This window comes from Amblyomma americanum, chromosome 8 (genome assembly GCF_052857255.1).
Source record: "Amblyomma americanum isolate KBUSLIRL-KWMA chromosome 8, ASM5285725v1, whole genome shotgun sequence".
Classification (NCBI taxonomy): domain Eukaryota; kingdom Metazoa; phylum Arthropoda; class Arachnida; order Ixodida; family Ixodidae; genus Amblyomma; species Amblyomma americanum.
Genome location: NC_135504.1, coordinates 36,188,364 through 36,214,159, shown reverse-complemented (window position 1 = coordinate 36,214,159; position 25,796 = coordinate 36,188,364). Strand labels below are relative to the sequence as shown.

At 48.4% G+C, this 25,796-nt stretch overlaps 1 protein-coding gene across 1 annotated transcript; it reads right to left on the bottom strand.

Moving 5' to 3' along the window:
* Positions 1–1,427: 1,427 nt before the first annotated feature.
* On the bottom strand, positions 1,428–25,604 carry LOC144101347 (lysosomal alpha-glucosidase-like). The gene is made up of 21 exons (XM_077634456.1): positions 25,537–25,604; positions 24,676–24,799; positions 23,681–23,980; positions 22,186–22,483; positions 20,400–20,643; positions 18,906–19,048; positions 17,410–17,575; positions 16,003–16,099; positions 15,502–15,872; positions 14,499–14,609; positions 14,202–14,318; positions 12,880–13,082; positions 11,702–11,835; positions 10,367–10,518; positions 7,811–7,959; positions 6,588–6,672; positions 4,570–4,751; positions 4,278–4,366; positions 2,989–3,038; positions 1,756–1,902; positions 1,428–1,505 (listed from the first exon to the last, which is right to left on the bottom strand). The coding sequence occupies exons 2-21, from the start codon at positions 24,782–24,784 to the stop codon at positions 1,440–1,442; spliced, it is 3,213 nt and encodes a 1,070-aa protein (XP_077490582.1). The 5' UTR covers positions 24,785–24,799; positions 25,537–25,604; the 3' UTR covers positions 1,428–1,439.
* Between the last annotated feature and the right edge of the window lie 192 nt (positions 25,605–25,796).

Here is a 25,796-nt window from a genome sequence, read left to right as displayed (position 1 = left end):
TCACGGTAATTCCGATTAGGCCGGATTCAAAATTTAAGCTTTAAATCCCGATCTTCTTTTGTAGCGATAGCTACATTACGGTAGCATTCCAAGCCTTCAGCGTGGCGGCGCCTTGGTGGTGACGCGGTGCCGCCACGCCGCAGCTGCACCGCCACGCTGTCACGTGGTTGGTCACGAGGTGCGGAGCAGCTGCTGCTCCGCACCTCGTGCGAAACCGAGCTGCAACAGCTGTGCGCATGCGCCGTGCCAAGTGGGACGAAGATGAAGGACGCCCAGAGAAGCGGAGCGGCGAAAGACAGACTTTGCAATTCAACTGAGCAAGTTCCACTCCGCCAGCTGTAGCTATCACTGCCAAATTTTACTCTTCGCCTGCTGATCATGCTCGCAAGAGGTTGGAACCGATCGCTGCCGTACCGTCCCTTTATTTTATTCTTGTGTGCCTCATCAGTTCGCCCTCGTATCCATTATCCTGCAGACACGGCTTGAGCATCTGACTCCGGACTTATCCGACAATATCTGTGTGATAGTGATGTTCAGCGACTCCGTTTTCTCAGGGTGTAATGGTCCATTTTTCCATGGTGTTCTCTGTCGCTTAGCTGAGCGGCGCATTTATTTCATCTTGGCCCTTTTGTCTCCTTATTCTTTATTGGCAGCTTTTCTTGATTTTTATTCATTTGGTTTCCGACCACGCGGCTAGAGAGATCTAGAAATTAAAAAATGGAAAAGGCTGGTCACTATTTCCTTAAAGCAGATCTCAAAAGCAAAAGTGACACATTGTTCGTGTTTGCGGAGCATAACAGGAAAGCCTTTCTGCTAGGTGCATTTAGGTTTGAAAGCGTCACGTTCAGGTGCCGGGATTCCAAATAGGACGCCACTCAAGCTGCATCACATACAGCAACACCTCGGTGCATGTGGGATTGGAATGGGGGGGTGCAGATTGCGGGATAAAATCCTGGCCGCGGCGGCAGCGTTTCGATGGGTCTAAGATGCACTGCAATTTCCGTTAGGGGTGACTGATGAATTCTAGTGCCCCCCCCCCCCCTTTTTATTGGTTTTTGGGGAGAGGAAACGGTGCAGTATCTGTCTCGTATATCGTTGGACACCTGAACCGCGCCGTAAAGAAAGGAATAAAGGAGGGAGTGAAAGAAGAAAGGAAGAAAGAGGTGCCGCCCCTCCAAGTTCCTAACTGTAACTCGCTGCATTCGAGCGCCACCAGACGATGCACTCCTGGTGTCGAGGCCGGTGCAGCGCGCCGGTGTAGTGCAGGCCTATACGGCTAAGCCGAAACTATAGCAGATATCACTGTAGCTTTAGACATCACTGTAGCTTTAGACATTGAGTTTAACCGTAACACAAGCGACCAGCAAGATTGCGCTTGCACACTACAGCCCGTTTATTGCAACCACCATGATGCAACACGGGCAAGTCGCGCAGCTCCTTCAGTGGGTCCAAGTAAGCACAAACGGCTTGGTGAGCTGGTAGTGGAGGCTCGACACCTTCATGAACTGCGAAAGAGGAAAGAGGGGTTAGACGCCGCCACAAAAGTCCAGGAAGACAACTAATGTGGGAGAACAAAGGTGCGACAAAGAAAGAATGAAATGAAAGAATGAACAACGTGAGAGAAAAACAAACCAAGTAAAGAGAACGGCCAAGAAAGAACCAATAATAGGCGGAAAGAATGAACCGGCCGGATGACAAGAAAGGAGAATTACGGAAATGAAATTGAAATTTCGCTGCTCTAGCAGACGTACGCACCTGTCCGGCCGGGTTGTAGGTGAAGTTTGTGGGCTGCTTGTTGAAGTGGACGTCCCGGGGCTTGTCGGTGACTCCGTACACCGTGACTGCGTTCAGCAGCATGATGCTGTCGTAGCCGCAGTGGACGCACATGCTGGAGACCGTGTTCTGCGAATTGCCGGAACAGCACCACTTTATTAAGGCGAAAGCCTTTCTTGGCTCGTGAGGGGCTTGGATGGAAGTTGTAGAGAGAGGCTCTCCGCAAAAGTGTCTGCACTTGTATGGTAATTGAAATAATAAGAAAAAATTTGGCTAAAAAGGGAAAATTGGGGTCAAGGCGGCAACCGAACTCGAGCCGCCGGCGCGCTATACGGGAGCGCTCCCACTCCTCTACGACACATCGACGTTTCAAGCTGAATAAAGGCGTACCTAGTGAATCCACAGTTCTTAAAAACGTTAACTTCGCGTCTTACAACACTTATGGGGCAAAAAACAGCATGCGGAGCCCGCAGCAAACAGCGAACGCCGTTGACTTGTCACTCGTTCAATAGATAGAAAGATAGATAGATGGGTCGGACGTGGGAAACATTGGGCTTTTCTGTAGCGGCTAATAATTATGTAGTAATTATGGGCATATTAATTATAGGTGTCTCAATCAAGCGAGCAACAAATTTCCTCAGTTTTCAGTAAATTTTTCTCATGCTTGGCGTGCAGTTGTAGCGCCATCATGCGGCACCAACTGAGAGCTCTCCCTCGCAATGTACGGCGCTGGCCCCAGCAGATTGCGCATTTCAGATCGCACACAGCTTTCGCATTTGCGCACGTAAGGAGACTTAAGCGCCCGCCATTTTTTTTTCACATAGTCACTGAGGACAAACCGCGAGAAAGCAGTCGGCGTTCTGCAATTTGATGGGAAGGGCGAGAGGGGGGGGATGCACAACACTTCAAAATTTCTTTGCTAGCACTGCAATCCTACACTTTCGCTCTGAGAGTCTTCAATTGCATATTCTGATTTACAACCTAAAAATCGTGTTCACAGTCTGACTGTAAAGCCAACGAAAATTTCACGCAACAAATGACGCACCCAAACCATTGATATTAGATGCTGGCATAGTGCGGCAAGATATCTAGTAATCAATTTTTTTGTGTGTATCATTGTCGACGTCAGGACGGAATTCCAACGCCCCTCAGTGAGCTCAAGTCGCACTAAGGTGCACAAGGCACTCGCTGTGCATGAAGGCACCGGATACTCACCTTGACAGCGACGAACTTGATCAGGCTGTACTCGCCTTTTTCGTACGACCCTGCGCAGCGACAAAGGGTCAGGCTATCATTATACCATCCTCATTGGCATCATCAGCCCAGTGCGAGTTACGTAGATCTGGTCCCTCCTTTTTCTGGCCGTATTCCACGAAGCCATTTTATTTATACTATCCTCAGCGATGCAGAATCTCTCCGAATGATCTTCAGTTCATTACGCTGAATCCTATTACACCCTTGTTTTGTTTTTCATGGTACCTACTGTAATACAATGACAGAGCATCGGTTGTCTGTTCTGAGCATTACAATTCCTGTACATGTCCAGCTATCATTCCTTTGGGACCAAGATCTACGTAGCTGTAGATAGTATAAATAAACTGGACTTTCGGAATATTGCCAAAAACTCGGGGAACTGTGCCGCCACAGGGGAGTGAAACGTGAAAAAAGCAATACAAATAAGATTTGTTCCATTGGTCCAGTTTGGTACGCTTTCTTCTTCTTGGCGAAATTCAAGGTTGTAAGAAGATGGTGTGCACAAGATACGCTTGGAAGAATTATACAAGACCCAGCATAAATTATCGTTAAAACTGCTTAAGCTTTCCCAGAAAGTAAGCACAGTTTGTATGAGCAAATCGGATCACTGTTTTGTACTTCTTATAGCTGACATGTGAGCCACCTCCCAAGAGAGCGACAATTTTTCCCAAGTGAACAGTGAAGAAGCATTGCAGCGTTTAACACACACTGCCATGCGCAGCTAGCCGACCTTACCTTCCAAAGACTAAGTGGTTTCTTTGAGTCTCTTGGTTCTCAAGTCGCTCAATCCGGTTCGAAATTTGAATCTTTTGCAGCTCCGAACATGGCCGACCTAAGTGTTCGTAAGCACGGACAGTCCTGTATACGCTTGTCCGATTTATGTAGCTCGCGTGCTGTTATCGCTATGCATACCAACGGAGGGCACAATACGTCTCTCAAGCCCGTACTGTTTCAACCATTTATCATGCCATATGTCGGCATACGAGGCTTAAGGGGCAATAGGCACCAGGTGTTCTCAACGTAGTGTTCTCAACGTCCTTAACGTGCCTCCTCCTGCTTTTTGCTCGTGCACAGCTTCCGCTAGTTTAATACCGCCGAGCAGTACAGGCCTCCTCAGCTCGTGCTAATCGTCCAGCCTGCTTATACTGGGTGAACACAGCCGCCAAGACAGCAATCGAAGCACTCTTCGGGAAGCAGTGTAGTCCTTCACATAGCAGTAACATGAACCCTCATATACCATCGATGCTTACCCACATACTCGCCATCATCCCAATACAGCTCGCCAGCTGCCAGCCCATCGTGGTTCTGGGCCACCAACAGGTTGAACGGCTTTAGTCGACTGCGAGCGAAAGTGGTTCAAGAGAGAGACACAACGTCACTACAGCACCGTGTACCGGTCTTGTACTGAACTGGGAGCAAGTTTATGCACAGACTGCACAATTAGAACTCTTCGCACACGCATAGCAAGCTATCAGGAATTCTGCGCGCCACTATACGGCGTAAAGTGAAACAACCCTTAAGAGACATGAGCAGTGCAGCCACCTGGCGGCGGTGGTCTGGGCGGGCTCCTGAGACGGCACCACGTGACCCCCGCGTATCAGCAGGCAGATGGAGTCGTTGAGCGGCGTCAGCTGGAAGTCCTCGCCGGCGCTGTGGTACGGCAGTCCCAGCATCACGTCGTACCAGATGCCTCGCGGAAGGTACGGCTTCACTCCGGTCACATTCTGGGCGCGTGATAATAATAATAACAATTGATTTATCGAGGGGAAAGGCAATGACGCAGTATATCTCTCATATATCGCTGGACACCTGAACCGCGCCGTAAGGGAAGGGATAAAGGAAGGGGTGAAAGAAGGAAGGAAGAAAGAGGTGTCGTAGTGGAGGGCTCCGGAATAATTTCGACCACCTCGGGATCTTTAACGTGCACTGACATCGCACAGCACACGGACGCCTTAGCGTTTTGCCTCCATAAAAACGCAGCCGCCGCGGTCGGGTTCGAGCCCGGGAACTCCGGATCAGTAGCCGAGCGCCCTAACCACTGAGCCACCGCGGCGGGTAAGGGCGCGTGATGCAAATTCACGTTCGGTCCAGTGTGTCTGGCGTACGTTTCCGGATAATGTCTTTGGTCTAAGTTATATAGTTTGGTCATGCATAGTGAAAGCAACTTTGAGTGCACTCTAAACACAAATACACCTACATTGGAGTAAAAATAGATTACTCTCTTTTATAATATGGTGTGTTCTAGAGTACAGCTTACTCCCTTTTAACTCCATCTCTTTAGAGTGTACGACTAAGCAATGATGGCAGGAAACAAGACACACAAGAAACTCTGCATGAGTGGTCCGTCCAAAAAGAAGCCTTAGCTATGCAGAGAACTGCTAGGTAGGCAGAGCTCGTATTGAGTTTCTGCTCCGACTTCACTCCATCACGTTTTTCCCGTCTTACGTCATCGCTGAAGCGATGCTACGCCTTTGCCATAGTTAAACTTCCGCTTAAAGTGAATAGCGAACACGGGTGCGCAGTGGCGAACCAGTGGCGAATAGATTGAAAAATTATAATCGGAGAGAATGATTTTGATGTGCCAGCCTTGGAGTGAAGTGAAGGTTGCATCATTTCGGAACAAAAATAATCGCGAGCGGGCAAGACAGAAACGGAGCGGCAGCTGACCCTCTGTCCTCCGTTCATTCATGCGAGTCACGCGATCGAGTTATTGGTAGCCGCAACTAAATCACGTTATTCAAATCTCTCCGCGCTCAGAAAATCCTTTCAAGCATCATATGAAACAGCATGCATCATTTATCAGCGAACTTACGCTTAGTCACGTGAATGATGATGATGGTAACGATGATGCATTTTTATGGCGCAAGGACATCTGTGGCCAAAGAGCGCCATGACACCAGGTTTTTTTCTTCTACTCAAGGTGGGGTCAAAGACCCATTTCCCAAGCATTTCACCCTGCAGAAGCCGAACACCAGTCCAGGGAAAAGCTTGTACCCATTGTATCACCGGTGGGCACCCGGTGGAACTGGGGATCGAACCCTGCACCTCCCGCATGCGAGGCGAATGCTCATACCTCTATGCCCCCGCTGCGGTCCTTCACGTGATTACTAGAGGCATAATGAACTAATATGGCGGCCGTGATTCCTCCAGTGCAAGACACCTTAATTAGCCTTGGTTAGGTCAGCTTTTAACGCTTTTATTGCAGGACAGTGCGAAGTGGTCCGCACTCTCTCTCTTTAAGTTAAGTTCTTTTTAGCGTTTAGGTTCTTTTCATTTTTTTGTATTGGCTTTATTCCCGGTAAAACATTGCTGGTCCGGACTCCCTCACTCTTTCATTGGTGTTTTTTTCTGAGAGGACCAATAAAAGGGTAAAAGGGTCCGCACTGACGTTACCACTCCCGCAGTCGAGATGACCTGGAGAAAGGCGCAGAGGGCATGCTTTTCTGATCCCTTTGTTCCAATCCAGAACTCTTCAAGGAACAAGGTTTGCACCCCACTGGCGTCTGCAATGTCGAACGCTAGCGGCGTGACGTCATCCGCAGGATGTGTACGCAACTTACGGGCTCCAAGATGGGGAGTACAAGCAGCGCGCTGCCCCACAGGAACTGCGTGTCGACTCCGTAAGTGTTCACGTCCTTGGGGAACCTGCGGGCACAGATGGAACGAAGGCTGGTCAGCATCCACGACTTCATTCGTCTCAGGTTCGTTGTTGCACTAAGAACCTCAGGACGTATTCACGAGTTCGAGGGATTTGCTTATATGCCGTGTAGGGGGATTTCTGTAGCATTCCAGGAAGTCCTAACCACTAGAGAGGGCAGAACCAGAGATGTTACTTTGTAGAGGTTTGCAACGCTGCGGATGCATTACTAGCCATGCGGTGCGGCTCAGAAGCAGACGCTATGTCCTCTTAATCTCTTTTTTAAAGGTTGTACCAAGATGAAGTTATCCATAATGCGGGCTTCTTGCCGCTGCTTAACTATATCGCCGTTAGCTGGCCCGGCTTCAGCGCGTTCTGATTAACGCAGCTATCAGGCCTCTAGCTGTTTGCTGCAAACTATCATACCAGCCCAAGCATGCCGCTTGTCACGCTAGACTGATAGGCAGCCACGCCATGGGTCGAGGTAAAGGGGAAAATAACGAGCCACAGGTACTGGACTTGTACACCAGCTCAGATATCCCCCCACTTTTTCCCAAAAAAACGCTTACCAGCTCAGATATCCCCCTACTTTTTTCCCCGAAAAAACGCTTACCAGCTCAGATATCCCCCCACTTTTTCCCCCAAAAAACGCTTACCAGCTAAGATATCCCCCCACTTTTCCCCCAAAAAACGCTTACCAGCTCAGATATCCCCCCTTCCCCCCCCCAAAAAAAAACGCTTACCAGCTCAGATATCAACCCACTTTTTCCCCCAAAAAACGCTTACCAGCTCAGATATCCCCCCACTTTTTCCCAAAAAAAAACGCTTCCCTGCTCATGTCCTCTTTACGCCTTAGAGCTGGGCCGCTCTTACGTTAGACCGCCAGCAGCCATTTTAGCCTCGCTTTCTACGCCATGCCAATCATTACGATATTCAATAACTAACACTGCGCTCTTTCATTATCTTATATAGTTCACTAAGTAACCCTCTTTTCTAATGCTAACATTGACGAGGTGTTTCATAAATTAACATCTTTCATTCAGAAACACGACAGTGTTCAAAAGCGCTGAATATTCGCTGAAAGGCAGAAGCTGCAGCGACAACATCATGCGCCAAGATGACGGACGAGCAAAGGGCGTGTCTTACTCGAAGAACAGTGGCCGGGCAACCGTCTCGCCGTACACGTGGCTGCGGTAGAAGAGCGTGTACAGGTATGGCAGAAAGCAGTAGCGGATCTTGAGCGTCTTCTTGGCCGTGGCCGCCACGGAACCGCCCAGCGCCGCCGGATCCTGGTCCTGCAAGCACCGCTTTTATGTCACTCCTTGGGTATCCGCATACAACCGACGTAATGAAAGAAGAAGGCTGAGGATATTTGTCCACTACAAAATTCTGAGGGCACTAAAGTCTGCTTACATGTAGGAATGCGAAAGCATGTTTTTCGAATTTGGCGCGAATGCTGCTTTCCCGTGAACCTACTATAGCAATATGAGGCAGTCGGTTGGCGTAGACTGCAAACAGGAAGCTTTCATAACTTACACATACTTCAAAAATGTTTCCGAACCAGTACGCGGACACATACAAGTGGTGTGGAGCCACCCCCATTTTATACCATATTACATCGGAGTGTAAAAACAATTATTCATTCCGTAAACTAAAAGAGCCCAATGCGGAACAGTGGGAAAGCCTGCTCACCAGCAGCGTGCTGGCGGTCCAAAGAGGACTGGTCCAGCATGCGTATGAGCTAGCAAGACTCAGTGGGGCCCTGGAATAAGGGAACCACCCCTGGAAGACTCGCAACTTCAACATGAAGACACCCGGGTCCCGCTGAAACGACCAATTTTTGGCGCCAATAAAGTTCTCTCTCTCTCTCTCTACTTTATTCCCGTCTATTCCTATTCGGCCGTCCGACGACTTTTGCTTCTAATTATAAACTAATTACTCTATGTCAATGAAACTTTTTGTTCGATTCATTATCCCTTATCAAACACATTTCAATCTATTTCAATCCTTAATTCCACTCCTTTGCCTATTTTTCTTTTATTTCGTCGTCCACGGTTGTTTTCCCGTCCACTCACTATATCGAAGTCTGCGCTCTTTCGACGCTTTTCGACATTTTTGGCTCTAATAATTAACTAATCATCCTACCGACACCAAATTTTGTCGCACACCACCCTAACGTCATCTTCTATCGACTACAATTATTCGTTTCATCCTCTTTTGAGAACGACAACGGCTGCCGACACGTTTTGCGGACACACACTCACCGACATAGCCAAGTAATGCTTTCGCATCAATAATAGTTCCTGTACAACAGATGTTCTTTCGCAACCATCGATTGCACCACCACTGTAGAAGAATGACCGAAGGTGGAATATTACGTGTCCGCAACCGGCATCCCCGGTGCCATTATTCCTACCCCTTCCACAGCCATTTTCGTTATTTGGAGCCTCTCTGTGAGCGTGTTGGCATGTAATCGACAATAGACAATCTCGTCAAGGTCTATTTACGCACTGTTACAAGAGTTTTTGCATGCGGAGGGACACACTCAAGTGAACGCCATTGTATGAAGAAGCATCTGTACGGTGAATGACCATAATGTGCCAGAATGATGCTGGACATTTAGAGAAGGCAAGACAGGGGCTCACAATGAAGTCTGTGAAGTCGAGAGTTCGACGAAAACTCGTCTGGTCGGGGACAAACATGTTGACGAAGAAGAAGGAGCGCCGACCAAAGAAAACAAAAACCAAAAACAGACGTTTCGGCTCCCGTACGGCCGAAACGTCTGTTTTTGTTTTTTGTTTTCTTTGGTCGGCACTCCTTCTTCTTCGTCAAAATGAAGTCTGTGACTGGAGAAGTTTTACACCAAGTGTATCGCGTACGTCTAGTGTTACTCATTTATCTTACGAGTTCCTGGGAACATTTAACTCTGTCGTAGAGCATTGTGACGCAAAACCATGGACACCGCTAACTATAGACGCTCTGAGCGCCGCGGATTCCGACGGGCAATGAATGGTTCAAAGTACGGACGGAAATGTTCTTTGCGGGCTGTATTGGAAATCCGTTGCATAGCTGCGAGAATGTCTCAACCGGCATGTAGATTGTGGCGAGAAGCATGTGCATAGTTGTGCCTTCATACTTTCGTAATTCTTAATTGATATTTAGAACATTTCGGTTTTTTTTTCAGCCCACATTAAATGCTCAAAAATATCCCGAGTAATTTCTTGTAACGATTTAGAAGAATCGCACAGAGGAACGAATGGAATTGTTCTCATTGCCACAAAATTATTGAGAATATGTCACGAACTGCAGATGTCAGGATAAAGGTGGCTCCTTCGATTTTAGGGAAAAAAACTTCTCCCCGCAGTAACCGACATATAGGCGATGAGTCCGATAGACGAGATGTCCGGAAGAAGACTCTGAAGAGAAGTTTGACAGAAGAGGAAAAACCAAAAGCCAGACGGCTGAATTTCGGCAGCGGCTGTGTCGCAGCAATTACATTTAAGTGGACTAGAACTAAGTTCCCCACTCACTAATTTCGCCGAACCTTGTCTGAATTAAGCCTGATTGACATGAAAACCGAGCCTTCAACCGAAGTGCTAGCGCACCTAATTGGCATTTGGCCTAGTCGCGCTAAATCTTCCGTCATTTTCTACCATTCCTAACAAAGAGGAGGAAGAGCAGTTTTATTTTTCAGCCACTCACGAGGTTTCCCTTGGCGTTGTGGTTTCGCGCGAACGGATAGAAGGCTCCCAGCGCCTGCCACCGATTGCACAGCTCGCTGGTGGTGTTGTCCCAGAAGCCGCAGATGTCCGAGCCGGTCAGCGGGATGCCCAGAATGTTGAACGTCAGCATTGCTGCTCGTGCGCGAAAAATATTACGCGCTTTTTAGAACTTTGTGGAAAACTGTAGCCTCTGATGTCTGCATCTGCATGAGTCGAGCACAGAAACCATGATGAACTCAAAAACATTACACAAACGCTTTGCACGTACAGCACGTCTCTGGGCTGAAAGCGCGTATTGCTCGAGGAAACGGACGTCATGATCAAATTTTTAGATGTTTTTAGATGTTCATTAACACATTTAGGTTACTGAGCGTTACCAAACTGCGACGGCACATAGATATGTACCCCTATCCTCTTATCCGGTCCCCTCACCTCTTTCATCATCATTTGTCCATTCTGCCTGCTATCCTTTATTTCCCCTGCCCCAGCTCAGGTGCTTCAGTATCGATGGAAGACGCCGGGGTTAGCAAAAATCTTTTCCTTCTTTTTTACTATTGTTTTAATAAAACCACTTACTACTACTACTACTACTACTACTACTACTACTACTACTACTACTACTACTACTACTAAATATATACCATGATCTGCGTCAGTGCCGCACTTCTCTCCTGCGAAATGGGCGGCGCTCGCATCATAACAGATAAATTAGAACAATATCTGTTATATTAATTTCGCACTGGCTCGAGGAAGCATTGCAATGGCATGCAAATGCGTGGTAACCATGCCCATATACCAGCAAGCTAGTTGTATAACACACAGAGCTGTAGCAAGGAGCTGGAGCGCTCGAATACACTTCACGTGGAATTATGTCATGCCACAGGTACTCGCGAAATATTTGTACTGTCCGGTTGGCTCCTGGAGAAATGCATGACAATTAGTAACGGTATCAACCATTCATTGTTAGCGGCGTCTCGGACGGCAGGAGTTGCGCTCAACGCAGCAGCCATTGCGATCGTGGCGAACGGCTGATATTAAAGAAGGGCTTTTCGCTGTCGTAGTTAGCTGCCACGAAGAAATAACCGCAGACACATTAATGCATCTGCGAATACCGCTCCTTACGCAGACGTGCAGCCCTCGTTTCTTTTGCGTTATGTTTGGAGCTGTAGAACATTCTACGGTTAGTATACGCAGCTCAATCTACACAACGGCGATGCCAGAGGCGTAGGATAAACGCTACATTTTTTTTCGGAAGCGCGAAGAATCTGGTGTGTTTGCGCCCGATTCTACTTGAGAGTGAAACTCGGACACGTACAAGGGATGGATGCCCGCATGGAGTCCCAATCGGACTCGATGTCTCCGCTCCAGTGGCCCGAGTAGCGCCCTTGACCCGAGAATGTGGACCGCGAGATGATGAACGGCCTCCGAAGCAGGATCTGGCGCAGGGAGCTGTTCCCGAAATAATGGTAGCTTAAAATGCAATGCATGTCCAGTTGTTCCAGCAAGTGCAGCAGCAATTTTAATCTCGTTCCGAACATGCCCAAAAATTCTGGACAAAAGCATTTTTGAGCTGAAAACTGTTAACGAACGCAATTTTTTCATATAATGTTATTTCACTATAAAAATATATATCCGCAGATAACCCGACCACAGTCGGATTTTTTTCCATTAACATTTTTGCTTTCGTCAAAAGCGTTCCTCATTAGTTTTGCATGGCCATTCCTTTTAATAGTTCCATAGCAGTATCTTACAATTTTCATGTTTTCGAGATTTTTGTATGCGATTGTTGGGCATGGTACCCTAAACTTATTTATTACTTGGCAAATGGACGCTGTGAGATAAGGGGGACCTTAGGACTAATTCCAGCCACTCGAGATTCATTAATGAACTTAAAATTTTGTTAAACTAAAGGTTCCTTATTTCTCCATAGCCATTGACAAAGCATGCCGTGTTGAAGCATATTCTTGTCAGCAGCGCGACAATCATGGAATTTACCACGGAAGAAGGCGGAAGTCAGGATCTTTTCTATTGTTTTTCTTACACTAGTTTGCACGTAACAGTAGAGCATTACAGCCGAAAAACCTCCAGCAGTGACTAGCTATATATCTTGATTTTCTTGCCATGTCGGATGCCTTGAATACGATGCTAAAATTGTCATTGGCTTAATTTGGCCAACCTTGGAATTTAGCTAAAAGCTTCTGCAAACATGGTTACTAATAGTCATCACACGTGGCTTCACATCACCCCATCGGATTTTCTTAAGGTCAAAGGTCAACCCAAAGGTCATCTAATGTCAAAGGTGAAAGATAAACTAAAGGTCTGGGTCAAGGCCAGGGATCAAGTGTACGACACCATAACTGCACCACATATGGTCATACACAGCTATGCTTGGTTGGGCGTTCAAGATTGTTGTGCTGCCTACCCGAAGACGGCTTAGCCTAGCGTAGTGAAGCTTTTCGCTTCATAAATGGATGCGGTAAGAGGGAATCTCACTCGTATGTTCGCAGCGCCTCGGTGAGTCCATACAGGTTGTGCAGGTTGTAGTGCCTGGACAGGTAGTGGCGTCCAGTCATGCACAGTGTCTTCGTCCTCAGCGCCTCGGTCCCTTCACCAGGCAGGTAAGGGGGCTCCTCGAGCGTCGATGCCGGGCAACCCCGCTCCGAGCCGTTGTACAGGCTGGACGGCTCGTTCAGGTCCTGTCACCACCACCAACACAGCTCTTAGCAATTCCCGCTTTCTAGCCGTCCACAGAACACGACTTATAAAGAGAACATGCGCTCACATGCGCCTAAATGTTAACACTGGTTTCCTGTTAACGTTTGTTTCGTTCTTATGTCTTCTCTTAGTTCTAACAGAATTCCAAACATTTCAAACGAAATGCATACAGGAGAAGCAAGTTTACTGGTGAACTTCGCAGGCAGTGCTATAGTGTATAGGACTATACAATGCAGCAAGACTTTCAAATTCGTTCTTTATCGCCGCATGTCACTGGCCTAAGTTAAGATACACAACCCCCCTGCCATTCTGGATGAAGGGATCAAAGTGGGTCGTAATGGGTCGTAATGGAAGGCACTATCCAAAAGCACTAGGCTTGCCGATACTTGCGAAGTGACATCGTTGCATCCTGCAGTTTGTTAGCTGTGATTGGTTTCTTACTATACAATCACGGCTATGCTTGCAAAACATAATTGTTAAAATTCACACTCATGCATCTGTCGGCGACCTGAAGGTCCTGCTTGTTTCGTCATAGTATGCCACTCAGTCAGGAAGGTCGCTTCTTTCTTCGATTATTCCTGGCATCCGGTATACCGGAGGCGCGTAGCACTGAAACGTTTTTCGGACGCCTAGAACGTATCGTAGTGCCATTTCACTCAGCCTCAATAGAAAGGTTACAAATATTAAGGCAAGCGCAGGAAGTACACACAATTGAATACTTGCTTTACACGTTTATTTTTTTTTGTTTCTGTTCCTAGAAAACAAAATATGCTCTTTCACCGCAAGAGTCAAGTAGCTGTCCGCACACATACCGATATTTCCTTCAGTTTTCGGAGCCAAGAAGATGGGTGAAGTTTTTATGGAGGCAGAACGCTAAGGCGCCCGTGTGCTGTGCGATGTCAGTGCACGTTAAAGATCCCCAGGTGGTCGAAATTATTCCGGAGCCCTCCGCTACGGCACCTCTTTCTTCCTTCACTCCCTCCTTTATCCCTTCCCTTATGGCGTGGTTCAGGTGTCCGCCGATATATGAGACAGATATTGCGCCATTTCCTTTCCCTAAAAACCAATTATTGTTATTATTATTAAGGAACTGCACGTACCAGCCAGAGGCCGTCGAAGGGCACCACATCATGGAAGTAGGACAGCATCTTGGTCCAGTACTCGCCACTCGCCGGATGCGTGAAATCGGGGAACACCAGACGGCTCCGGTTGCCAACCTGTACGAATGCACCCCACAAGACTATGTATCCCTCTACTTAAAACATATCTCAGGTCATAACGGTACCGCTACCTGAAGGGCGCAGTCATTGTGAACAAAGCAAGGGGACCGCCCTCTAAAAGGCCAGAGCATACGATATACCCTTGAGGCGATTCGTTCAAGAAAGAGGACAACTTACCATTCCGTAGTTGTAGTCTCCGCCTTCCGACCTGACGAACACAGCAGTCTTGTGTCCTTCGTCGAAGGGCAGGTAAGACCCCCTTTCCAGGTTCGCGTCAATGCCGGGATGCTGTCGTGGGCAGGCACAGTTCATCGGTTACTTCCATTCACAACCCGAGTGACTCTAGTTATATTCCCTTAAACCGGGTGTAAGAGACTCAATAGTAAAAAATACAATCCATTTACAGCAGGATCCCACGCATGCTTGTTGGGGACATTTAAAAATAATTAGGTGCTTTTTAACTACAGCTGAACCTGGTTAGAGAGCGAAAGCTGTAGTCTACCGGGCAAGCGGACGCGTCTTGGCGTCTCTAACGTTGTCCAAGGTTCCTAAAGCACTGACTGCAGGTCTCTCATATGCATTTTAAAGAGCTTTTTGCTGCAAGGACATTTTACATAAAAAGGCCGAGACATTTGTATAAGAAATCGACAAAACATTTAAGTCCTCTTTCTTTGTGTCAGGTTTTACATTACTCTTCAGCTACGAATAGTACTTAGAATTAATCATAACAGTATAAAGGAAGATATTGTTGGGCCCATTTGCCTCGTGAGTAAAACACGTGCTTCTTGAGGGCACACAACGGACAAACAACAAACAAGAAGAAGCACGTCATTCGTCCCGGCGTACTATCAGCAAGGAATGAAATGCGAACAAAACAACTGAGACAAGAATGGCAAAGTAAGAAGCTCTTAGCCAGGGAAAGCTCAATACTAGTTCAGGTTATCTGAACTCCGAAGGCGCGAAGACTCTTCTTCAGAAGTGTTATTCAACATCACTTGCATTTACAATCCAGGAGCTAGTATGTTGGTGTTTTTGAGTTGGCACCTCAGTTTTCTTGTTCGCGTTTCATTTGCTGCTGATAGTACGTGTTCTTAGCTTCCTTGTACAGAACAGCAGCTCGGTTTCCTTTATGAATCGAGACAAAGGAATTCGGAAGGCTTAGCGTGGCATGACAACTGACCAGCGTGAGGACGAACTTCATGTCCCGCTTGTGCAGATCTTGCGCGAACTCGGGCAGTCCGGCGAAGCGGATCTTGTCGTAGGTGAAAGGTCGCAGGGCCTCCATGTAGTCGGCGTCCAGCCAGATGGCCTCGACAGGGATGCCGGCGCGGATGTTGCGGCGGCGCGCCTCCTTCACTTCGTCGATGCTGGCGTAGCCCCAGCGGCTGAGGTGGAAGCCCAGCGCCCAGTATGGGGGCATGGCCGGCCTGCCCACCAAGGCCGTGTACTGCTGCACCACGGCCGACGGCGTGGGGCCCAGGAACACGAACACGTCCAGGATGCCGCCCGTCGAGCGGAACGTCACAGAAGGACTCGGCTTCAGCAGGACGTCTGCGCAATTCAGGAACGCGGTAAGAACGCCAGAACCTCGCTGTCCGAGCAGGGAGAGGTAGACATCATTATCAGTGGTCGTCATTAGTAAAAAATTTATCATTATGAGATGAGCGACCATGACACCTACCCATGGCGTTGCTGTTCAGCAAAAAGATACCGCAGCTTTCACCCGTTTCCTCGTGGACCATCATGAATGGGTGGCTGCTGTACAGGTTCTTGCCTTCCTGCGAACAGAGGTATGGACAGCTGCAAGCTCCGCTCACCCAGCGTACTCCTACTGGAGGCCTTGTTCAACATGTTCAGCTGCCGTTCCAAAGCTTCACTGCAGTACTGGGAGCTATGTAGCGGGTTAGGGGCCTTGAATGCCTTCAGATAATGTCGTGCACATCTACGCCTGCACGAATGCAAAATCTGGTTGGAAGGCTTCGCTAATGAACGAAACCCGACTAAGGATGAGGGGGAGTAAAAGCTCAGGCGCTTGCGTCATATGCCACCCCTAAAGCAGCGTCCGCCGTCTGGGGAATACGCCCATTTCACGAGGTGGCACTTCGACCCATTCATTATCGAATGACATGAAAACTGCACACAAATTCGCCAGTTGCCTTTGATGGCCTGCTCTTTCGGCGCCACTGTTGGTGCTTATCTTCGAACCAACAACAACTCGAAGCCCTGCTGTGGGAAATGTGGAAAGCGCAGAGTAGGCTTATGTTTAAATCTTGGACGGGGCACACGGTCGCATGATGTTTTCTTACTTTTGCGAGCTTTCATTTTACCGGAAAAAAAACTTGAGGGGATACTCAAGCTCCGCCTTACTATACGGTATGACGTGAAAGCTTTAATGGGCCCTTTCTGCTGCTTGGGGTCCTCTTTGCATACCACATCGTAGAATCCGTCATTCTCTACTTTACATTCATAGATAGCGGGAAGCCCTTTCACCGCTCCTGGCGCAGTGGTGCAGCGGTCTAAGCGATGCGCCACAGGCCCTGCAGGTGGCTGTTTCAAACACAGCCACCAGTGGGGCTTGTGCCACCCAGGTAGCTACTCCCGAGCAACCTATCGCGACCAATCATTAAATTAACTGCCACCTGCCACTGTGGGCACTTTTCCCCCAATCCGGTGGGTAAGTTGTGATGACCTCACATGGTCAGGTGACCTTTGCAGAACGGGGGTCTTAACGCTTTCGCGTTAAATAAAAGCTGGTGATAGGGAGAGGTTTGAGCTATTCTATACTCGTTAGAAGCAGCTGGGTTCTCATCCTATTTGACAGCTTCTAATTTCATTCCTGTTCGTTTAGATCCCTATTTAAACAGGAGGTAATTAATGTCATCTAATTAAATGAGCACCAGCAGCGAAAAAACTGGCCGGTAGTTCACATAACTTCATACAACGTTCACATGGTTTGAATTTGAAACATGTCTTTGTTACGTCTCTGTTGTTTCTACACCTAGGTCCATCTTAGTTGCTACAGCCTGTATATGCCCTTTTAGTAACATGCCACATCGTGTGAAATGTAGAATATTTAAGCTGCCCTCACCGTTGGGGACCGCCCGGCGTTGAAGAGCGTAATCTTCTGCCAGTCAGTGCTCCGTAGAAGCGGGGACTTGACGTCTCCTACGCCGTACACGTAGCGTGACGGGATGTAGGTGGACATCTGCAGGAACTGGTCCGCAAACACCAGCGTCGAGAGGTTCGTGTGAAACCTGCGAACGCATGTCCATTCTCGAGCTCTTCGCACAGCTTTCAGACAGGCTTGTGCAGAGTAGTAGTCTAATCTTCTGTGCTACGTGATGGATCGGCAGCTGAAAAAAAAATGTACCTCAACCAGGACACACGCAAGACACCACGCGGAGACACACAGGAGGCCGTTCGTAGTGCCGGTGTCAATAGACGCGCGTACCTCAAGTCACATCAATGAGTAGAAAGGACTCAGGAAAGACGTCATAATCAGCCTGCCTAGGCCACTGCAGGGCAAAGACCTGATCCTATTCCATACAAAAATGTCCTATGGCCGGCTATAGAATTTTGGCCCAAATAGCTATAGACCTTTGCTACTTCTGTCTATAGCTGTCTATACAGGCTGATATATTTTTCTATAGAGAGCTTAAGACAGTTTTATGGTTCCAAAGCTATAGCTTTAGTGCCATAATTGTTTAATAGCTGGCAATAAGCACCTCTGTGGGTGCTTATAGACGTTCATAAAAGGCCATAGACGGACATAGCTTTTTACACAGACGCCCATAGGACTTTTTTGTATGGATATGTCTCTCCAGTTAACCCTGTCCTTTGCCAACTGCGCCCACGCTATGCCTGAAAACTTCTTAGTCTCATCCGACCGGCTAACTTTACTTTGCTTTTCCGTATGTTAATTTTTAGACCCACCGTTCTGAGCTGTCTGTCTAATTCATTGATCATGCTTTCCAGTTCATCTCCCGAGTGACTTAGCAAGGCAATGACATGAGCGAAACGCAGATTGCTTAGGTACTCTGCAATTCGCTGATCACATTCGATATTATGCAAATTTGGTGTCAGTCTCTAATGAGGGATTTCACTGAAGCGCGTCCAAAAATAAAGCCGTATAGCAGAGGAGCTAAACCCTGGCTAAAGCTCGCACGAAACCGGATAGAAACAAGTAGTCCCTCTCCATTCTTTATCTTTTTTATTATTTCTCCACCGGAGTTCCCGAGCGCCGCGAATGCTATCCACAAGCTGCAACGGATGGACCAAATTCCAGGGTTTTTCATGACTGACTACTACGTCACGCAATTCCACTGCTGTCAGTCGCACCGCCTGCGACTCTTCCAAAGCAAGTCCGCCGACAAGCACGATTGGCCACAGCCACTGCGGCTCGACGCGATTGGCGCCCTCCAAGACGCAATTCTACGTTCTGCAGATCATCTACATTACAGGCAATGCCAATAAAAAAAATTTATGCCTCCTTCTCAAGCATAGTCACGCGCATGTCCGTTGCATGCATTGTGTTGTCAACTCCTTAAGCGCATTGTCAACCGTACGTGAATGTGCGATACGTACACGACTTTTCGGGACGCTGGCCTGATGATCTCGATGTCTCCGACTGGGCTCACAGCGGTCTCGTACAGGACGGGAAAGTAATGTTCCTGCTGCGGCACGTTCGGCAGCGGGACCTCGTAGCGCGAAGCGCGTGGGTCGTAGATCTGCATGGTGGAAAAGTTTGGGATGGACGGGTCAGTCTGATTTCTTCGAGTTTGTTGATGGCCGATGCAATCCTCTTTCCAACCAAGGTGAGCTAAAGAAATAACCAACTTTTTTTTGTTACCGACCTATCCTTGATGGCTTCCCTTCAGCCGATCTGTGGCTCAGCGGTTTCGGTAGCCGGCCTCTGAGCGTAAAATGGCGGAGTCGGATGCCGGCCGCAGAAGTCATTGCTGTCACTTACATTTCAATAAAAACGAAATGCTAAAGCGTCCGTGTACTGTGCGATGACAGTGGATGCTTACGAACCATGTATCGTCGAAATTAATTAGCTAGTCCTTCGCAATGGCGTCCTTCACTGCCCACGACCAGCTTCGAGGCGTTAAACCTCACATGCCTGCCATGCCGTTTCGTTGTCTTTGCTTCTGCCCATCAGCCAGGCAACCTTCTTAAAGTCACTAATAGACGACGCCCTTCTTACGACTGCGTTCCCAGGTCTCTTTGTTTTGTCTATCAAGTCTGTGTTCCTCTATAGCTGAAGAGATAATGGTTAGTAGGTGATTCAAGGTGACTATGACGTGCGCGCGTCGACCTAGGTTATGGCAATCTTTTTCTTTGTGATATATTTAGCAAGTAGCTACCAGCTGATGTTCAAAGACCGTCCTGTCTTGTCTTCTCCTGTGTCCCATCTTTTACGGAGCTGCAATCCATTATAAGCCTTTTACAGTCGAATAGAACCCAAGAACGCAACTGCAAATGCCGCTCAGGGAAGGCCCTGCGAGAAAGCGTGCTCGCCCATAGTCATCACCGCTGTGGCCAATCACATTTAACCTGCCACGACTGCTAGCAGGTGCACACCAACTGGCCCTGATGTCATAACAGGTAAACTCCACTGGCTGGATGACCTCTGGCGCGGAGTATTTGCCGCTGCGTTCTTGGGCTCTTGACTCACATTCGTACATACCCGACTATTCTGTACAAAAGCATTCTTTAGCGGGAAGCAGTTTATGAACGAAATTTGTTCATATATTTTAAGATTTCGCTACAACAGCCGATATATCCGCAGATCTCCCGTCGGCAGGCTGCCATTTGTTTACTATTAATGTTTTTCCTATCGTCAAATGTGTTCCCCACTGATTCTTTATGGCCGTCTTAACTGCTCGATGCGAGTGCTGGAAACACTCTAAAAGAATAATTTTGCTGAACATCGGAAGACCCCACCATTATCTTCAATACTTCAATAACAATGCCTTATAATGTCCCAATATTCAAAATATTTGTCCAAGGATGTTGGACATTGTGGCTCATCAGTACAGATGGCGCAGAGAGCCGCTGTACGGTAATCGAAGGTACCCTGATGCGGGCGGTGTTGTCGTTGTAGTTGATGACCTCCGCCTGGATGACGTGCAGGTCGTCGGGCAGGCCCGAGGGTGTCACGCGCACCGCCCGCACCGTGGTTCGCGTGGGCGAGCGCTGGATGGAGTCCACCTTGTAGCCCAGGTAGTTGGCGGGGTAGAAGCAGGCCGGCGGGAGCTGGAAGCCCGGCTCCAGTGCGTCCGCCGACGCGTTCACCGGCTCGAAGCAGCAGCCGCGGGTGCTGCGGCCACATCACCGTACTATGTGCACCTTTCGCCAATAAGCTCACAACCCTTACGCTTGTCGAGTGAATGGCGAAATTAAGCTATTGCAGCGGCTCTTCATACAGTATGCCATACGTCGTTCGCACTGGCTTTTTCTGAGAATTCCTCGAGACAAGCTGTCCCCGCGATGTTCTAAACCGTAACCAAAAATGTTTTTTTTCAATTACACTCCCCCCCCCCCCTCGAAAAAAAGGAATCCCTCGGTCAGACAGTATTTCATCGAAACACCTCGAAAACTCCTTCTATTTGGAAGAAGTGATACGGCTTTCGGTTCTTAACATTCCCTGAAACTCCGTAAAAATTCCCTTCATCGCTATCTACTCGGACACCCTAAAAAAACCCAGGACGGTTAAGAATGTGTAACGCGAGATTCAGCGATAGATGTTTAGGCTTTTAGTTTTGTGGATATTTTCCTGGCGCACTATAGTGTAGTGGTCAAGTTATGCACCCCTGCACTGGTAGGTGGCTGTTGCACACAGAGCCACCTGTAGGCTTATGCGACCCAGAGTGACCAGCGCCACCCGTGGGTGCTACCACACCCACCGGTTACGCCGACGGCGCTACCACACCCACCGGTTACGCCGACGGCGGAGGACGGCGGACGACTACAACGCGGAATCCAGTGACGGGCGCCTAACAGCTATCGCTGTAAAAGAAAATTTCCTGAATGGGACGTAGCTGGCTGTTCCGGATCCGCGTGGTAACTGTTCCCAATGTCCAGTGTGAGCTCTCTGGGTGTCCCCATATACCACTCCTGGAGCAGTGGTCCAGCCGTTGCCCATCTATGGCCATTCTATTCTACCTGCAACGATGGGCACGTTGAGATGACGCCTCAAGGTCACATGACTTAGCGGGCCCACCAAACACCGGCCAGCCCACCTAGGTTGCTTGCTTCTATGGGGATTTCTCAAGATATTTCGCCCACGGTCAACAACGGCAAGGTCGCCGACGGACACCGATTATGACGCCGGGTTTTCTGCGACACGGGCTCCTTAACTCTATAGCGTTAATAACTTACTCATCAAAAGTTGTCTCTCAACTTGACTCCTCCCCTCCTGGTGCCCCCTACCCCTACCAAGCCACGAAACAATTCCAGCGAAATCAAATGCAGCGTTTTACACGATAACTGTTAGGTGCCCGTCCCAGACTTTCTTGTCCGTCGGCGTAACCGGTGGGTGCGCTAGCACCCACTGGTTGCGCCGGTCAGCCTGGGTCGCATAAGCCTACGGGTGCCTCTGTTTGCAACAGTCAGTGCAGGGGGAGCATCACGTGACCACTACAGCGATAGCTGTTAAGGCGTTTAGTCACGTGACCACTAGCTCACCCATCGGTTGCGCCAGTGGTCACGCACTACGCCATTTGTCACCTGACCACTAGCGCACCCATTGGTTGTGCCGGCGGTCACGTGACTAAATTCCTTAAGAGCTATCGCTTAATCTCGCGTTACATATTCATAACCACCCTGTGAGTTTTTTTTGTTTGTTTCAATGCTAGTTCACCGGCACGACTCGAAGCTGGGCGCCGTCTCCGGGTGGCAGTCGATGCGCTGGCTCTCCCAGACCTGGCTGCATATGGGGCTCTGGATGACCACGATCTCCTTGACGTCACCCCTGGACATCCCGGAGCCAGCTCCGGCCATGGGCGAGCCCTCATCGATGGCGCCCCCTTCGTACAGCTGCGCCATCACCCGAGGTTCACCCGGCCTCTCGAGCGACGCCCGGTGGTCAACGCCGCTCGCGAATCTAGGCGGCGCTGCAGGCGAGTGGCGGCGGCCTTGACCACGGCCGGACTCGGCGGCTGTCAGGCGCGAAGTGCTTCATCAGCGTAGGCCTTTCGTACAAGCACATACGCTTTGCAGTCATGGAACCGTGGGCTCCGGATTTATACTCAGAGAAGTTACCGTCTCTGGCAGACTTTTAAGAACGAATTAATTAAAGTGTTATTGTGCCTCATCATTTGGAAAGCATTCAGACTTATCTAGTTCTTTTCATTCGTTCATTGGTTTAATCGATCATTTCGTCATTCACCTTCGTTTATTCCTACATTCAGTGTTTTGTTGTGTATTAGTTCACTTATTCAATTCATAAAGCACTCATGTTTTTTCTTCATCCCAAATATTCTGAGATGACAAGTAATTTTTGACTCGGTCACTAGTTTTTCATTGGATTCAGACTTATTAAAAGGCTAATGTGTGCGCGTGTGAAGTATAGTTATTGAACGAGCACCGAATATAGATGCAGGAATTAGACAACTAGCAAAGGAATAAGTGATTTAATGGCCTACTAATTGAAAGAATAAGAATGCAGCAGGACGTCGGGATAAGGACGGAAGAATGATTGATATAATGAACGCCCAAATGAATACGCTACGGCACTGACTGACGAATGGTACATTAGTACATGAACAGTACATAAGTCGTTGCTCCAGCTCATTCATTTAGGAGTTCATTATTTCTGTCATTCCTCAATCCCTGTCTCCACCTCCGCACGCATTCTTCATTCAATTAGTAGGCCACTAAATCATTTATTCGTTTGCTCGTAGCTCTTTTCCGAATCTATTATACGGTGGCGCACTTGTTCAATAACCAGTTCACCCATGCATACACTTGCGTTTCATTTATTCGAACATCCCTCCATTGCCTTATTCACTCCATGATATATTCCGTGATTGGCTTATTATCCCAGTTACTCATTCTTTACTAGCTTTAATAGGTGAGCGCATAATTTATTGAACGCTACTCTAATTCATTCATTTAGTCGTTGGTTTTTCCATGTCTCCTCCTGCCTCGATACATTTAAGTCAAACAACCGCATATTTATTCAATACTTTATTCGTGCATTCAAATAACGGAGTACGCGCCAAATAACTTCACTTGCTCACACACTCACGCTATCATTAATTTCAACGTTCACCTTAAGTAATTAATATTAGGCTATGCTCATTCCCTCTTTCGTTCGCTCGTTCGTTCTAAGATGATTTCGCTTCTGTTCTCACCTGCTCCGGCGGCGGCCAGAGAGCCGTTAAGCAGCAGCCCCGGAGCGGCGTGCTGGTGCAGCGCCCCCATGAAGCCCCCCGGCAGGTCCGCCACGCGCAGCTTGATGGTCATGGTGGGCTCCGGCTTGGGCAGCGGCTTGTCCCGGGGAGAGAAGGGCCGCCCCGAGGACATGATGTAGAAGAGCGACACCAGGATGACGCAGGACGACAGCAGCATGACCACGCCGAACGAGTACATCACCGCCGTCGGGATGCGCAGCGCCCCGCCCGCCGACGCGTCGTCGCCCGAAAGGAGCTTGCCTGCGCGGTGGAGGGGGCTGCCGTTTCACACTTGTTGATGCGAAAGCACTACTTGGCTATGTCGGCGAGGTCGTGTCCGCAAAACGTCTCGGCAGCCGTTGTGTCGTTCTCAGAACAGTTACGACCGAACGAATGATGGTAATCGCTAGAGGATGGCGTGAGGGTAATGTGCGACAAAGTTTTTTGTGTGGATAGGATGATTAGTTTATTAATTAGAGCTAAAAATTGAAAATCAGACGAAATAGCGCGGAGGTCGATATAGTTAGTGGGCTGGAAAACAACCCTGGACAGGCAATATAGTGTAAAAATAGGCAAAAGAGTCGAAATAAAGTTTGGCATGGATTAAAATGTGTTTGATGAGTAACGATTAATCCAACAAGAAGATTGATCGACATACAGCAATTAGTGAATAAGACGTAAAAGTCGTTGGACGGTCGAATAGGCTGGACGGGGATCTAGTGGGTGAACGGGAAAGCAGCAATGGGCGCCAAATTTTAAAAAAAAATGTGTGATTGAGCTGAAGGAGGATTTAATTACAGTAACTGTGCGAACCTTCTTCTGAAATCCTCTTTAGATGAAATAGTGGAGCAAAGAGAGGCAACTAGTTATCCTCAAAACATATACTTGCGCATTCCTCAGAATTTTTTCTTTGGACAAGTGCCATAGATGGCGACACCAGTAAGTGGGAGACATACCGGTGATGGGTGCCTCCTCCATGTTGCCATTGTCATCCAGCCGTACTTCCTGAAAGATCTCGGCCTCGTTGGCATCCTCGACGGTGCGCCGAGAAGCCCTCCGCTCCATCTCCGCTTGAGCTGCCTGCAGAGATTATAAAGGTTTCCTCTGTGCCCAGAAAATAACGCTCCCCTATGAAGCGCCTCATCATGAACGCGAACGAAACGCCAAGAAATCATTCGCCCGTTTTAAGTGTAATGTCTCTGGCTGCCAGTCGGTCTCTGCCTATCTCAACTTCCGCACGTCCAGGGCAGCCAGGGAAAAGCGCAAAGCAAACGGGAGAAAGTAAAAAAAGCAATGGGAGTGGTGCTTATTAGCCGAAACCTGTCCATCTGTCTGACATTGAAATACAAAAAGCGTTGTTTCCCTTGTAGCTGTCATGGCCAGTGGCAGCCTGGATGGCTTTACCACAGAGAAATTGTGCAAAGCGTGCACTCCCTGGTATACAAAGCCCCTTGTAAAGGAAATTGTCCAGAATCAATATGGGCTACCGAGTAAACGTGATAGTTTTCGTTGAATGAATTCGATTCCTAAACCGTTTTCTACTATTTGATCCTTAAGCTTACATAAAGCTAAAAATTAAGCTCCAGCAAGAGAACATCACGCTAGCAATGGACGGGGGGATCGTCGAAAACTTGACTCGCAGCACTGAGTTGCTGAGATAGCTCAAGAGTACGTCAGAAAGGATGAAGAGGGTGCAGGCCGAGGGTTCATCCAAATCTATCCAAAGGGCATAGGAGAAGCAAAGATTTAAGAGCAAGGCGATCGTGTAGTGTTCGGTCTGAGCCCGCCTTGATGACGTCACAGCGTCGGTCACTCACCGTCTTGAAGCGTACGAAAGCGGCGCCGGAGGCCCGGGAGGAGACGGCGGTGTGCCGGTCGGTTTCTTCTTCAAATGGCCGCGCGCCACGCCCTCGCTGACAGCACGCGGCCGCCAGCCATTTTCGTCCTCTTTCCGCCCTTAATTCTAGCTTCTTTTTTGGTCGGTGTTTATGAAATCAGGACACAGATGCGGATGGCAACATAAGTGAGAAATTTATAGGGACGCTCTGGTCACCTTAAGATTGGAACGCAATCGCAT

Excerpts from the sequence above, each read along its gene's own strand:
- LOC144101347 (XM_077634456.1), bottom strand. The coding sequence starts at position 24,784 with ATGGAGCGGAGGGCTTCTCGGCGCACCGTCGAGGATGCCAACGAGGCC. Across the intron at positions 11,836-12,879 it reads GAGGCGCTGCGAACATACGA|CTCCCTGCGCCAGATCCTGC; the intron begins GTGAGATTCCCT and ends TTTCGGGAACAG. Across the intron at positions 10,519-11,701 it reads CATGCGGGCATCCATCCCTT|CAATGCTGACGTTCAACATT; the intron begins GTACGTGTCCGA and ends GCGCACGAGCAG.